The following is a 13329-nucleotide window of genomic DNA, read 5'->3' as shown; positions in this document are numbered from 1 at the left end:
TGATGATAGGTACAGTGTGATGATAGGTACAGTGTGATGATATGTATAGTGTGATGATAGGTACAGGTGTGATGATAGGTACAGGTGTGATGATAGGTACAGTGTGATGATAGTTACAGTGTGATGATAGGTACAGTGTGATGATAGGTACAGTGTGATGATAGGTATAGTGTGATGATAGGTACAGGTGTGATGATAGGTACAGGTGTGATAATAGGTAGAGTGTGATGATAGGTACAGTGTGATGATAGGTACAGTGTGATGATAGGTACAGTGTGATGATAGGTACAGTGTGATGATAGGTACAGTGTGATGTTAGGTACAGTGTGATGATAGGTACAGTGTGATGATAGGTACAGTTTGATGATAGGTACAGTGTGATAATAGGTACAGTTTAATGATAAGAACAGTGTGATGATAGATACAGGTATGATGGAAGGTATAGTGTGATGGTAGGTACAGGTGTGATGGTAGGTACAGGTGTGATGGTAGGTACAGTGTGATGATAGGTACAGTGTGATGATAGGTACAATGTGATTATAGGTACAGATGCGATGGTAGGTACAGTGTGATGGTAGGTACAGGTGTTATGGTAGGTACAGGTGTGATTGTAGGTACAGTGTGATGATAGGTACAGTGTGATGATATGTTCAGGTGTGATGGTAGGTACAAGTGTGATGTTAGGTACAGGTGTGATGATAGGTACAGTGGGATGATAGGTACAGTGTGATGATAGATACAGTGTGATGATAGGTACAGGTGTGATGATAGGTACAGGTGTGATGATAGGTACAGTGTGATGATAGGTACAGTGTGGTGATAGGTACAGTGTGATGATAGGTACAGTGTGAGGATAGGTACAGTTGTGATAATAGGTACAGTGTGATGATACGTACAGGTGTGATGATAGGTACAGTGTGATGATAGGTACATTGTGATGATAGGTGATGATAGGTACAGTGTGATGATAGGTGATGATAGGTACAGTGTGATCATAGGTACAGTTGTGATGGTAGGTACAGTGTGATGATAGGTACAGGTGTGATGATAGGTACAGTGTGATGATAGGTACAGTGTGATGATAGGTACAGTATGATGATAGGTACAGTGTGATGATAGGTACAGTGCGATGGTAGGTACAGTATGAGGATAGGTGCAGTGTGATGATAGGTACAGTGTGATGATAGGTACAGTATGAGGATAGGTACAGTGTGATGATATGTACAGGTGTGATGGTAGGTACAGGTTTGATGACAGGTACAGTGTGATGATAGGTACAGTGAGATGATAGATACAGTATGATGATAGGTACAGGTGTGATGATAGGTACAGTATGATGATAGGTACAGGTGTGATGATAGGTACAGTGTGATGATAGGTACAGTGTGATGATAGGCACAGTGTGATGATAGGTACAGTGTGATGATAGGTAGAGTTGTGATGATAGGTACAGTGTGATGATAGGTACAGGTGTGATGATAGGTACAGTGTTATCATAGGTACAGTGTAATGATAGGAACAGTGCCGATGATAGGTACAGTGTGATGATAGGTACAGTGTGATGATAGGTACAGTGTGATGATAGGTACAGTGTGATGATAGGTACAGTGTGATAATAGGTACAGTGTAATGATAGGAACAGTGTGATGATAGATACAGGAGTGATGGTAGGTACAGTGTGATGATAGGTAGAGGTGTGATGATACGTACAGTGTGATGACAGGTACAGGTGTGATGGTAGGTAGAGTGTGATGATAGATACAGGAGTGATGGTAGGTACAGTGTGATGATAGGTAGAGGTGTGATGATACGTACAGTGTGATGACAGGTACAGGTGTGATGGTAGGTACAGTGTGATGGTAGGTACAGGTGTGATGATAGGTACAGTGTGATGATAGGTACAGTGTGATGATACGTACAGTGTGATGACAGGTATAGGTGTGATGGTAGGTACAGTGTGATGGTAGGTACAGGTGTGATGATAGGTACAGGTGTGATGATAGGTACAGTGTGATGATAGGTACAGTGTGATGGAAGGTACAGGTGTGATTATAGGTACAGTGTGATGATAGGTACAGATGTGATGGTAGGTACAGTGTGATGATAGGTACAGGTGCGATGATAGGTACAGTGTGGTGATAGGAACAGTGTGATGATAGGTACAATGTGATTATAGGTACAGATGCGATGGTAGGTACAGTGTGATGGTAGGCACAGGTGTGATGGTAGGTACAGGTGTGATGGTAGGTACAGTGTGATGATAGGTACAGTGTGATGATATGTACAGGTGTGATGGTAGGTACAAGTGTGATGGTAGGTACAGGTGTGATGATAGGTACAGTGGGATGATAGGTACAGTGTGATGATAGATACAGTGCGATGATAGGTACAGGCGTGATGATAGGTACAGTGTGATGATAGGTACAGTGTGATGATAGGTACAGTGTGATGATAGGTACAGTTGTGATAATAGGTACAGTGTGATGATAGGTACAGGTGTGATGATAGGTACAGTGTGATGATAGGTACAGTGTGATGATAGGTGATGATAGGTACAGTGTGATGATAGGTGATGATAGGTACAGTGTGATGATAGGTGATGATAGGTACAGTGTGATGATAGGTACAGGTGTGATGATAGGTACAGTGTGATGGTAGGTACAGTGTGATGATAGGTACAGTATGATGATAGGTACAGTGTGATGATAGGTACAGTGCGATGATAGGTACAGTGTGATGATAGGTACAGTGTGATGATAGGTACAGTATGATGATAGATACAGTGTGATGATATGTACAGGTGTGATGGTAGGTACAGGTGTGATGACAGGTAGAGTGTGATGATAGGTACAGTGTGATGATAGATACAGTATGATGATAGGTACAGGTGTGATGATAGGTACAGTATGATGATAGGTACAGGTGTGATGATAGGTACAGTGTGATGATAGGTACAGTGTGATGATAGGTACAGTGTGATGATAGGTACAGTGTGATGGAAGGTACAGGTGTGATGATAGGTACAGTGTGATGATAGGTACAGTGTGATGATAGGTACAGTATGATGATAGGTACAGTGTGATGAAATGTATAGGTGTGATGGTAGGTACAGGTGTGATGACAGGTACAGTGTGATGATAGGTACAGTGTGATGATAGATACAGTATGATGATAGGTACAGGTGTGATGATAGGTACAGTATGATGATAGGTACAGGTGTGATGATAGGTACAGTGTGATGATAGGTACAGTGTGATGATAGGTACAGTGTGATGATAGGTACAGTGTGTTGATAGGTAGAGTTGTGATGATAGGTACAGTGTGATGATAGGTACAGGTGTGATGATAGGTACAGTTTGATGATAGGTACAGTGTGATGATAGGTACAGTGTGATGATACCTACAGTGTGATGACAGGTACAGGTGTGATGGTAGGTACAGTGTGATGGTAGGTACATGTGTGATGATAGGTACAGGTGTGATGATAGGTACAGTGTGATGATAGGTACAGTGTGATGGAAGGTACAGGTGTGATGATAGGTACAGTGTGATGATAGGTACAGATGTGATGGTAGGTACAGTGTGATGATAGGTACAGGTGCGATGATAGGTACAGTGTGATGATCGGTACAGTGTGATGATAGGTACAATGTGATTATAGGTACAGTGTGATGATAGGTGCAGTGTGATGATAGATACAGTGTGATGATAGGTACAGTGTGATGATAGGTACAGGTGTAATGGTAGGTACAGTGTGATGATAGGTACAGTGTGATGATATGTACAGGTGTTATGGTAGGTACAAGTGTGATGGTAGGTACAGGTGTGATGATAGGTACAGTGGGATGATATGTACAGTGTGATAATAGGTACAGTGTGATGATAGGTACAGTGTGATGATAGGTAGAGTTGTGATGATAGGTACAGTGTGATGATAGGTACAGGTGTGATGATAGGTACAGTTTGATGATAGGTACAGTGTGATGATAGGTATGCGATGATAGGTGCAATGTGATGATAGGTACAGTATGATGATAGGTACAGTGTGATGATAGGTACAATGCGATGATAGGTACAGTGTGATGGTAGGTACAGTGTGATGATAGGTACAGTTTGATGATAGGTACAGTGTGATGATAGGTACAGTGTGATGATAGGTGCAGTGTGATGATAGATACAGTGTGATGATAGGTACAGTGTGATGATAGGTACAAGTGTGATGATAGGTACAGTGTGATGATAGGTACAGGTGTGATGATAGGTGCAGTGTGATGATAGGTACAGTGTGATGATAGGTACAGGCGTGATGATAGGTACAGGTGTGATGATAGGTACAGTGTGATGATAGTTACAGTGTGATGATAGGTACAGTGTGATGATAGGTACAGTGTGATGATAGGTATAGTGTGATGATAGGTACAGGTGTGATGATAGGTACAGGTGTGATGATAGGTACAGTGTGATGATAGTTACAGTGTGATGATAGGTACAGTGTGATGATAGGTACAGTGTGATGATAGGTATAGTGTGATGATAGGTACAGGTGTGATAATAGGTACAGTGTGATGTTAGGTACAGTGTGATGATAGGTACAGTGTGATGATAGGTACAGTGTGATGATAGGTACAGTGTGATGATAGGTACAGTGTGATGATAGGTACAGTGTGATGTTAGGTACAGTGTGATGATAGGTACAGTGTGATGATAGGTACAGTGTGATGATAGGTACAGTGTGATGTTAGGTACAGTGTGATGATAGGTACAGTGTGATGATAGGTACAGTGTGATGATAGGTACAGTGTGATGATAGGTACAGTGTGATGATAGGTATAGTGTGATGATAGGTACAGGTGTGATAATAGGTACAGTGTGATGTTAGGTACAGTGTGATGATAGGTACAGTGTGATGATAGGTACAGTGTGATGATAGGTACAGTGTGATGATAGGTACAGTGTGATGATAGGTACAGTGTGATGACAGGTACAGTGTGATGTTAGGTACAGTGTGATGATAGGTACAGTGTGATGATAGGTACAGTGTGAAGATAGGTACAAGTGAGCGTGTATTTTTTTTTTAATTCCCCTACTGAATTTACTTGCTGTGAGCTGGTATTTAAACTCCACTGATAACAGAACCTAACCTTAACCGCAGTATACTAACACCCTCCCTGGGATGTGGCCTACAACACTCAGCTAATACCCAGGTACCTAATTACTGCTAGGTGATAAGCAAGAAGTGTAACCTAACATGCCTGGCGATGCCACTCGTGCTGGGACAGATCACCAGTCCCTCAGTTGTGAGCTGAAGGTGTTACCAGTCGAGGCAAAAGTGTATAGGTGAAGGTCTGTGTATACAGGTGTGTATAAACAGGTACAAGTGTGTATAAACAGGTACAGGTGTGTATAAACAGGTACAGGTGTGTATAAACAGGTATACAGGTGTCTACACAATTAAAGAGACGTTGTCTGATACTCCTTCAGCATTTCTTTCTTTTAAACGACAAATTCTGGTGTTGACTCAACTTTCACAAAACATTTTGATTATGTCAACCTGAAACCCTCAGGATTATATTATCGTTTATTAGAATATAAAACTCCATATTATGAACCTAAACCTCTATATCAGAGGACACTTTTCATGTGCTGCGCAATGTTGTTGTGTTTACTGTGTTCAAGACTAGATTCTCAGCGTAAAAATTATGTAATTTACGGAATATATTAGAAACACAAAGACGCTTTTTCATTTCTCGCTCCGGTAATTACCAATGATTTTTCGGATTTCCGAAGCAACGAATAACGCGATGGAAATGAAGCTTTGGTCATTCCACGGTGAGGTTTCAAAAGACTCGTGAGGAAACACTAGGACATATCTAACTCACCGAACGGAGTGGGATTCGAACCCATGGCAAGCCAGTTCTATAACTAGCAGGCCAGTGCGTTACCCACCGCACTATGCTGACTTAACACGGTGTTTTGTCAACACACTGGGAAGGTTAGCATGGGCCACCACTCTCCTGTTAACTACAATATAAATAACAGTAGAGAGGTTAGATTTTCTAGAAATACATAAATCATCATAATTTTGAATAAAACTTCTTCTCTGTTTACAGAGAATGTAACACCATTTCTGTGGCAAACTCTAGCTCATGTTCCTTTCTGAGACGTTTTCTATTCGCGTATAAATATTTGTGACAATAATAATAATAATAATAATAATAATAATAATAATAATAATAATAATAATTTTTATTTTTGCAAGTACATGTTTTTTGACTTCCGGTAAAAATAATGTGCAGCATAATGTTTGTATTTCCAGGATCAATCTTTACAAAATTTTTTACTTAAAGGCTTTTATTCTGGTTACAGACCTGGACACGGGGGGGGGCGCTGAGCCCCGAAACCCTCTCCAGTTATATTCCAGGTATATTCCAGGTATCTACAAGTGCTGAGATACGATCATTAAGGCACAGAAGTGGCTCATAAGGGGAGGGATGATGACTTTACAATAGGAGAGATAATCTGCTTATAATTGCGAGCATTATCATGATAATCGATACTTCTGAAACAATAATCAGATGGTCTGGAAGATAATTAACGATAGGCACTATTGCATTTCCAGAAGGAAAGATTCCGTCTCACTCAAGACAGGACAGGACAGGCAATTACAAAAAATGACTGGCCGAGGCAGTTACACACACAAAATGTCAGACGTAGATAGAAAAAGATAAGTTATGTCGGACTTAGATAAATAAAAAATCTGAAAGTCAGTTAGAGGTGTTGTGTATAAGTCGCCAACAGAAACACACAGTTGACTGAGGTTTCACAATGATTTACGTCTTTAGATAACTTACGTAGAGTTTAGACGTTACGTTATGTATTATCTAGCTATTATGTACTTAGATATTTAGGTATTAGGATCAGCAGTGCGTGAAAAGTTATTTATGTTAGGTATAAAGACACATGGGCAACTAATGGGACATTTTACTTTGGCAACGTTTCGCTCTGCAGGAGCTTTGTCAAGCCGATGCAAACAATACACAGGACGGATCGAAATATCGTCTAGTTTCGCTCCCCATTTTTTGACTTAATAGTGCATGATTTTGCTGTGTGTAAAGGAGATTAATATAATATTGCCATGTCAGGTAAAAGACGGTAATAATGGAGTGATGTCAGTGATGTACAGAGTCGTTGTTTACCCACAGAGTTGAAGGATCCGCCTGAAGTCTGCCGCTGTGCTGACTTCAGTATCTTCTGTGAATCTCGCTTCCTGACTCGCGTGCCGTCACCACTACCTGAGGCTGCTCGCTACCTGTATGTTAACACTGTAATCTTCAGCATATTCTCTTATAGTGAATCTGAACTTCGTTCAATCGTGAATCTAACAACTTCAACCTGTACTGTTACGGGCTTGAACCGCCATCCGTGTGGACGTGGCCTTACTTTGACTTGGACTCTGATAGGAGGATTCTCTGCTGTCAAAGACTTTGTTTCACAATTTATATGTTGAACTGTTACATGTGTCACATATGTGTGTCACTGTCTTCATGTCACTACCTTCATGTCAGTACAACATGAAGTATTATCCTCCTAAATTTTACGTGTCCGACTCACCTGACACCTGACTCACCGTGCATCGAACACAATGCCCCTCTCCCACCTTACCCTTCCTACCATAGCCTGTGTGTGCCCAGCCGGCTGCCCCTGCTTCACCCTAACCCCCCTGCTACACCGTTCCCCTCCCTTTGCCATGGGCGTGTACAGGATATAAACTTTCAAGCAATGGATTTATTGTATGGGAACTCCCTGTGATTTTATTAAACAACTTTTATCCAAAATATCCTCAAGGCTTTTGATAAAAAATCTGTCTCTCAGGGGTGGATTGAGCTGCACTTTCATAAGATAAAGATAAAATATATGGTCAAGATAGTTAAATACATAGTGATGAATAAATCTAGTGCTAATTGTAAACTCTTATCTCCAGAGAAGATAATCCGGCCAGAAAGCTGGCCGTCTCCCACCGAGGCAGGGTGACCCGAAAAAGAAAAACTTTCGTCATTATTCACACTATCATGGTCTTCCCAGAGGCGTGCGAATACTACAATTCAGATGCCCCTCCTAACGGGAAATATTCCTAACCTTTCCTATAAAGTACAGGCGCTGTACTTCCCACCTTCAGGACTCAAGTCCGGGTGAATCCCCTGAATCCCTTCACAAAATATTACCTTGCTCACACTCCAACAGCTCGTCAGGTCCCAAAACCAATTTGTCTCCAGTCCTATCTAACACGCTCGCACATGTCTTCTGCATGTTCAAGAACCTTATATACAAAACCTTCTTTACCCCCTCCCTCCGACCTTTCGTAGGAAGACCCCTACCCAGCCGCCCTTCCATTCCCAAGCTAGGCTTCACACTCACATAAGAATGTTGGGACCACTATACACTCCCTCTTTGCCTTCATACATAACGTGCTTTGTCTCCACATATAGGGTATATATATATATATATATATATATATATATATATATATATATATATATATATATATATATATATATATATATGATGGGGTCCACCTCTGGTGTAAATTGTGGGACCCATAGCCTCGGAGAAGTGGATAAAAAGGCTTCAAGGAAGAATATTTGGATTTCTTCTTTCTATATATATATATATATATATATACCCTACAAGAATCACGCACCCAGCAGAGCTAGGTGTTTTACCGAGATCCAAGGATATACGGCGGTGTGGGTGCCTCTAACTTAGTTTCATTTTACTCCCGGTATGGTGTACTAGCCTCCACGAGCAGTATTTTATATTACTGTAACCATGAACGAGTGGTACTGAATAAATACCACTCGGTATTGAATCAATACCACTCGTTCATGGTTACAATAATATAAAATACTGCTCGTGGAGAGGAGGCTAGTTCACCAAACGGGGTGTAGAATGAAATTAGCTCTGAGGCACCCACACCGCGCTATATTCTCGGTTCTCCGTAGAACACCTAGCTCTGCTGAGTGCGTGATTCTTGTAGGATTGCGTGGTCCTATGGGTTAGAGCGTCATGTGTGATTTTCGCCCATCATGAGGTGGCCAAAACAACATGGGTTCGAATCCTCGGCTAGTCGCAGTGTTGTTATTGATATATACATACATATTTAAGACTGTCAAGATTTAAAGTTACGTCCGTGGGTAATTAAGTAATTAAGTTACGTCCGTGGGTAATTAGGTAATTAGGTTACGTCCGTGGGTAATTAAGTACAAGCTTCGCTGAGGCTAATTTGTGCAGGTTATGCTAGATTTAAAAACATTTTATAATTAAATTAGTAAGAGCCAACTGCCGTCAACAACAATCATGTGTCTTGAAGGTACATTAGACTATCCAAGTCACAATTAGTTAACCAATCTAACCTGATAATGGTCTTGGTTCAGAGCGAGTAGAAACTGTGTATTTTAACGCCTTGATATCTTGCGTTCACATCTAAATGGTGCTGTAGAATGTTTTGTGACGCTGTTTTGTTAGCCCCCAGCTGTCTGTGACGTAGTTGGTTACTGCTGTTAGCAGCTACTAGCAGCCCTTATACCGGAAGTTTTCGCTGTTTTATTAGCCCCCAGCTGTCTGTGAGGTAGTTGGTTACTGCTGTTAGCAGCTACTTGCAGCCCTTATACCGGAAGCTTTCGCTGTTTTGTTAGCCCCCAGCTGTCTGTGAGGTAGCTGGTTACTGCTGTTAGCAGCTACCTGCAGCCCTTATACCGGAAGCTTTCGCTGTTTTGTTAGCCCCCAGCTGTCTGTGAGGTAGTTGGTTACTGCTGTTAGCAGCTACCTGCAGCCCTTATACCGGAAGCTTTCGCTGTTTTGTTAGCCCCCAGCTGTCTGTGAGGTAGTTGGTTACTGCTGTTAGCAGCTACCTGCAGCCATTATACCGGAAGCTTTCGCTGTTTTGTTAGCCCCCAGCTGTCTGTGAGGTAGTTGGTTACTGCTGTTAGCAGCTACCTGCAGCCATTATACCGGAAGCTTTCGCTGTTTTGTTAGCCCCCAGCTGTCTGTGAGGTAGTTGGTTACTGCTGTTAGCAGCTACCTGCAGACCTTATACCGGAAGCTTTCGCTGTTTTGTTAGCCCCCAGCTGTCTGTGAGGTAGTTGGTTACTGCTGTTAGCAGCTACCTGCTGCCCTTATACCGGAAGCTTTCGCTGTTTTGTTAGCCCCCAGCTGTCTGTGACGTATTTGGTTACTGCTGTTAGCAGCTACCTGCAGCCCTTATACCGGAAGCTTTCGCTGTTTTGTCAGCCCCCAGCTGTTTGTGAGGTAGTTGGTTACTGCTGTTAGCAGCTACCTGCAACCCTTATACCGGAAGCTTTCGCTGTTTTGTCAGCCCCCAGCTGTCTGTGAGGTAGTTGGTTACTGCTGTTAGCAGCTACCTGCAACCATTATACCGGAAGCTTTCGCTGTTTTGTTAGCCCCCAGCTGTCTGTGAGGTAGTTGGTTACTGCTGTTAGCAGCTACCTGCAGCCCTTATACCGGAAGCTTTCGCTGTTTTGTTAGCCCCCAGCTGTTTGTGAGGTAGTTGGTTACTGCTGTTAGCAGCTCATTGCAGCCCTTATACCGGAAGCTTTCGCTGTTTTGTTAGCCCCCAGCTGTCTGTGAGGTAGTTGGTTACTGCTGTTAGCAGCTACCTGCAGCCATTATACCGGAAGCTTTCGCTGTTTTGTTAGCCTCCAGCTGTCTGTGAGGTAGTTGGTTACTGCTGTTAGCAGCTACCTGCAGCCATTATACCGGAAGCTTTCGCTCTTTTGTTAGCCCCCAGCTGTCTGTGAGGTAGTTGGTTACTGCTGTTAGCAGCTACCTGCAGCCCTTATACCGGAAGCTTTCGCTGTTTTGTTAGCCCCCAGCTGTTTGTGAGGTAGTTGGTTACTGCTGTTAGCAGCTACCTGCAGCCATTATACCGGAAGCTTTCGCTGTTTTGTTAGCCCCCAGCTGTTTGTGAGGTAGTTGGTTACTGCTGTTAGCAGCTACCTGCAACCCTTATACCGGAAGCTTTCGCTGTTTTGTTAGCCCCCAGCTGTCTGTGAGGTAGTTGGTTACTGCTGTTAGCAGCTACCTGCAACCATTATACCGGAAGCTTTCGCTGTTTTGTTAGCCCCCAGCTGTCTGTGAGGTAGTTGGTTACTGCTGTTAGCAGCTACCTGCAGCCCTTATACCGGAAGCTTTCGCTGTTTTGTTAGCCCCCAGCTGTCTGTGAGGTAGTTGGTTACTGCTGTTAGCAGCTACCTGCAGCCATTATACCGGAAGCTTTCGCTGTTTTGTTAGCCCCCAGCTGTCTGTGAGGTAGCTGGTTACTGCTGTTAGCAGCTACCTGCAGCCATTATACCGGAAGCTTTCGCTGTTTTGTTAGCCCCCAGCTGTTTGTGAGGTAGTTGGTTGCTGCTGTTAGCAGCTACCTGCAGCCATTATACCGGAAGCTTTCGCTGTTTTGTTAGCCCCCAGCTGTTTGTGAGGTAGTTGGTTACTGCTGTTAGCAGCTACCTGCAGCCATTATACCGGAAGCTTTCGCTGTTTTGTTAGCCCCCAGCTGTTTGTGAGGTAGTTGGTTACTGCTGTTAGCAGCTACCTGCAACCCTTATACCGGAAGCTTTCGCTGTTTTGTTAGCCCCCAGCTATCTGTGAGGTAGTTGGTTACTGCTGTTAGCAGCTACCTGCAGCCCTTATACCGGAAGCTTTCGCTGTTCATATTGACTAAGAAAGTAAATAAATTAGAAAATTAAAAGAACCTATTATCATTAATGTGAGTAAAAAAATGACAGTTATATGGAGCAAATCGTAGTAATAAGACGTGAAGGGAGAGTAAATGTACTTTGTGAAGCTTTAAATTAATTATTTTTGGTAAATATGCATGGAGAAAAATAAATCCACAAAGAGATAGACATAGACATTAAAACACTCAAAAGCGGCTTGAAAACACACACACACACATACACACACACACACACACACACACACATACACACACACACACACACACACACACACACACACATACACACACACAGTAAAGAGGCACAGCCAGTAGCCGTGAATCGACCCCTGTAAGCACAAATAGGAGACTACATATCCAACAAGCTTGTCTAATCGCATTAGACAGGAGAGGAGGCAAGTGATATTCGTGTCTTGACGTGCAGCTGTAGTGAACAGGATAATGTTGACGAAGGGATTTAGGAAAACCGGTTAACCTCACATCAGTCCTGGAGGTGGGAAGTTCAGTACCTGTACTCTGAAGATGAGGTAAAGATGTCGCAATTCAGAAGGCTGCCTGAATTATGATGTCAGCAAGCTTGTGGACAGACAGAATGACGAAGCTGTATGCTCTTTTTCGGGGCCACACGACCTCTTTGAAAGAGATGGCAGGTGTATTATAAGGTGGGCTAGTGCAAAGATGAGTAGTGGGGGGTTGAAGAGGGTTGGAATAGTTTTAAAAATGCAGTATTAGAATGTGGGGCAGAAGTTTGTGGTTATAGGAGGGTGGGGGCAGGAGGAAAGAGGAGTGATTGGTGGAATGATGAAGTAAAGGGTGTGATAAAAGAGAAAAAGGTAGCTTACGAGAGGTTTTTACAAAGCAGAAGTGTTATAAGAAGAGCAGAGTATATGGAGAGTAAAAGAAAGGTGAAGAGAGTGATGAGAGAGTGCAAAAGGAGAGCAGATGAAAGAGTGGGAGAGGCACTGTCAAGAAATTTTAATGAAAATAAGAAAAAATTTTGGAGTGAGTTAAACAAGTTAAGAAAGCCTAGGGAAAGTATGGATTTGTCCGTTAAAAACAGAGTAGGGGAGTTAGTAGATGGGGAGATGGAGGTATTAGGTAGATGGCGAGAATATTTTGAGGAACTTTTAAATGTTGAGGAAGAAAGGGAGGCGGTAATTTCATTCACTGGCCAGGGAGGTATACCATCTTTTAGGAGTGAAGAAGAGCAGAATGTAAGTGTGGGGGAGGTACGTGAGGCATTACGTAGAATGAAAGGGGGTAAAGCAGCTGGAACTGATGGGATCATGACAGAAATGTTAAAAGCAGGGGGGGATACAGTGTTGGAGTGGTTGGTACTTTTGTTTAATAAATGTATGAAAGAGGGGAAGGTACCTAGGGATTGGCGGAGAGCATGTATAGTCCCTTTATATAAAGGGAAAGGGGACAAAAGAGATTGTAAAAATTATAGAGGAATAAGTTTACTGAGTATACCAGGAAAAGTATACGGTAGGGTTATAATTGAAAGAATTAGAGGTAAGACAGAATGTAGAATTGCGGATGAGCAAGGAAGCTTCAGAGTGGGTAGGGGACGTGTA

At 42.5% G+C, this 13329-nt stretch overlaps 1 protein-coding gene across 1 annotated transcript in view; it reads left to right on the top strand.

Annotated features, from left to right (window-relative positions):
* The window catches only part of LOC128690460 (relaxin receptor 1-like), a 75905-nt gene that overhangs the window by 22975 nt on the left and 39601 nt on the right, over positions 1-13329 (top strand). The window contains exon 3 of the mRNA XM_070089756.1: positions 7203-7311. Within this exon, the coding sequence (XP_069945857.1) occupies positions 7203-7311 (109 nt within the window). The remainder of the gene's footprint in view (positions 1-7202; positions 7312-13329) is intronic.

The sequence above is a fragment of the Cherax quadricarinatus genome, chromosome 29, assembly GCF_038502225.1.
Source record: "Cherax quadricarinatus isolate ZL_2023a chromosome 29, ASM3850222v1, whole genome shotgun sequence".
In the NCBI taxonomy this organism is placed as follows: domain Eukaryota; kingdom Metazoa; phylum Arthropoda; class Malacostraca; order Decapoda; family Parastacidae; genus Cherax; species Cherax quadricarinatus.
This window is presented reverse-complemented; position numbering and strand designations above follow the sequence as displayed.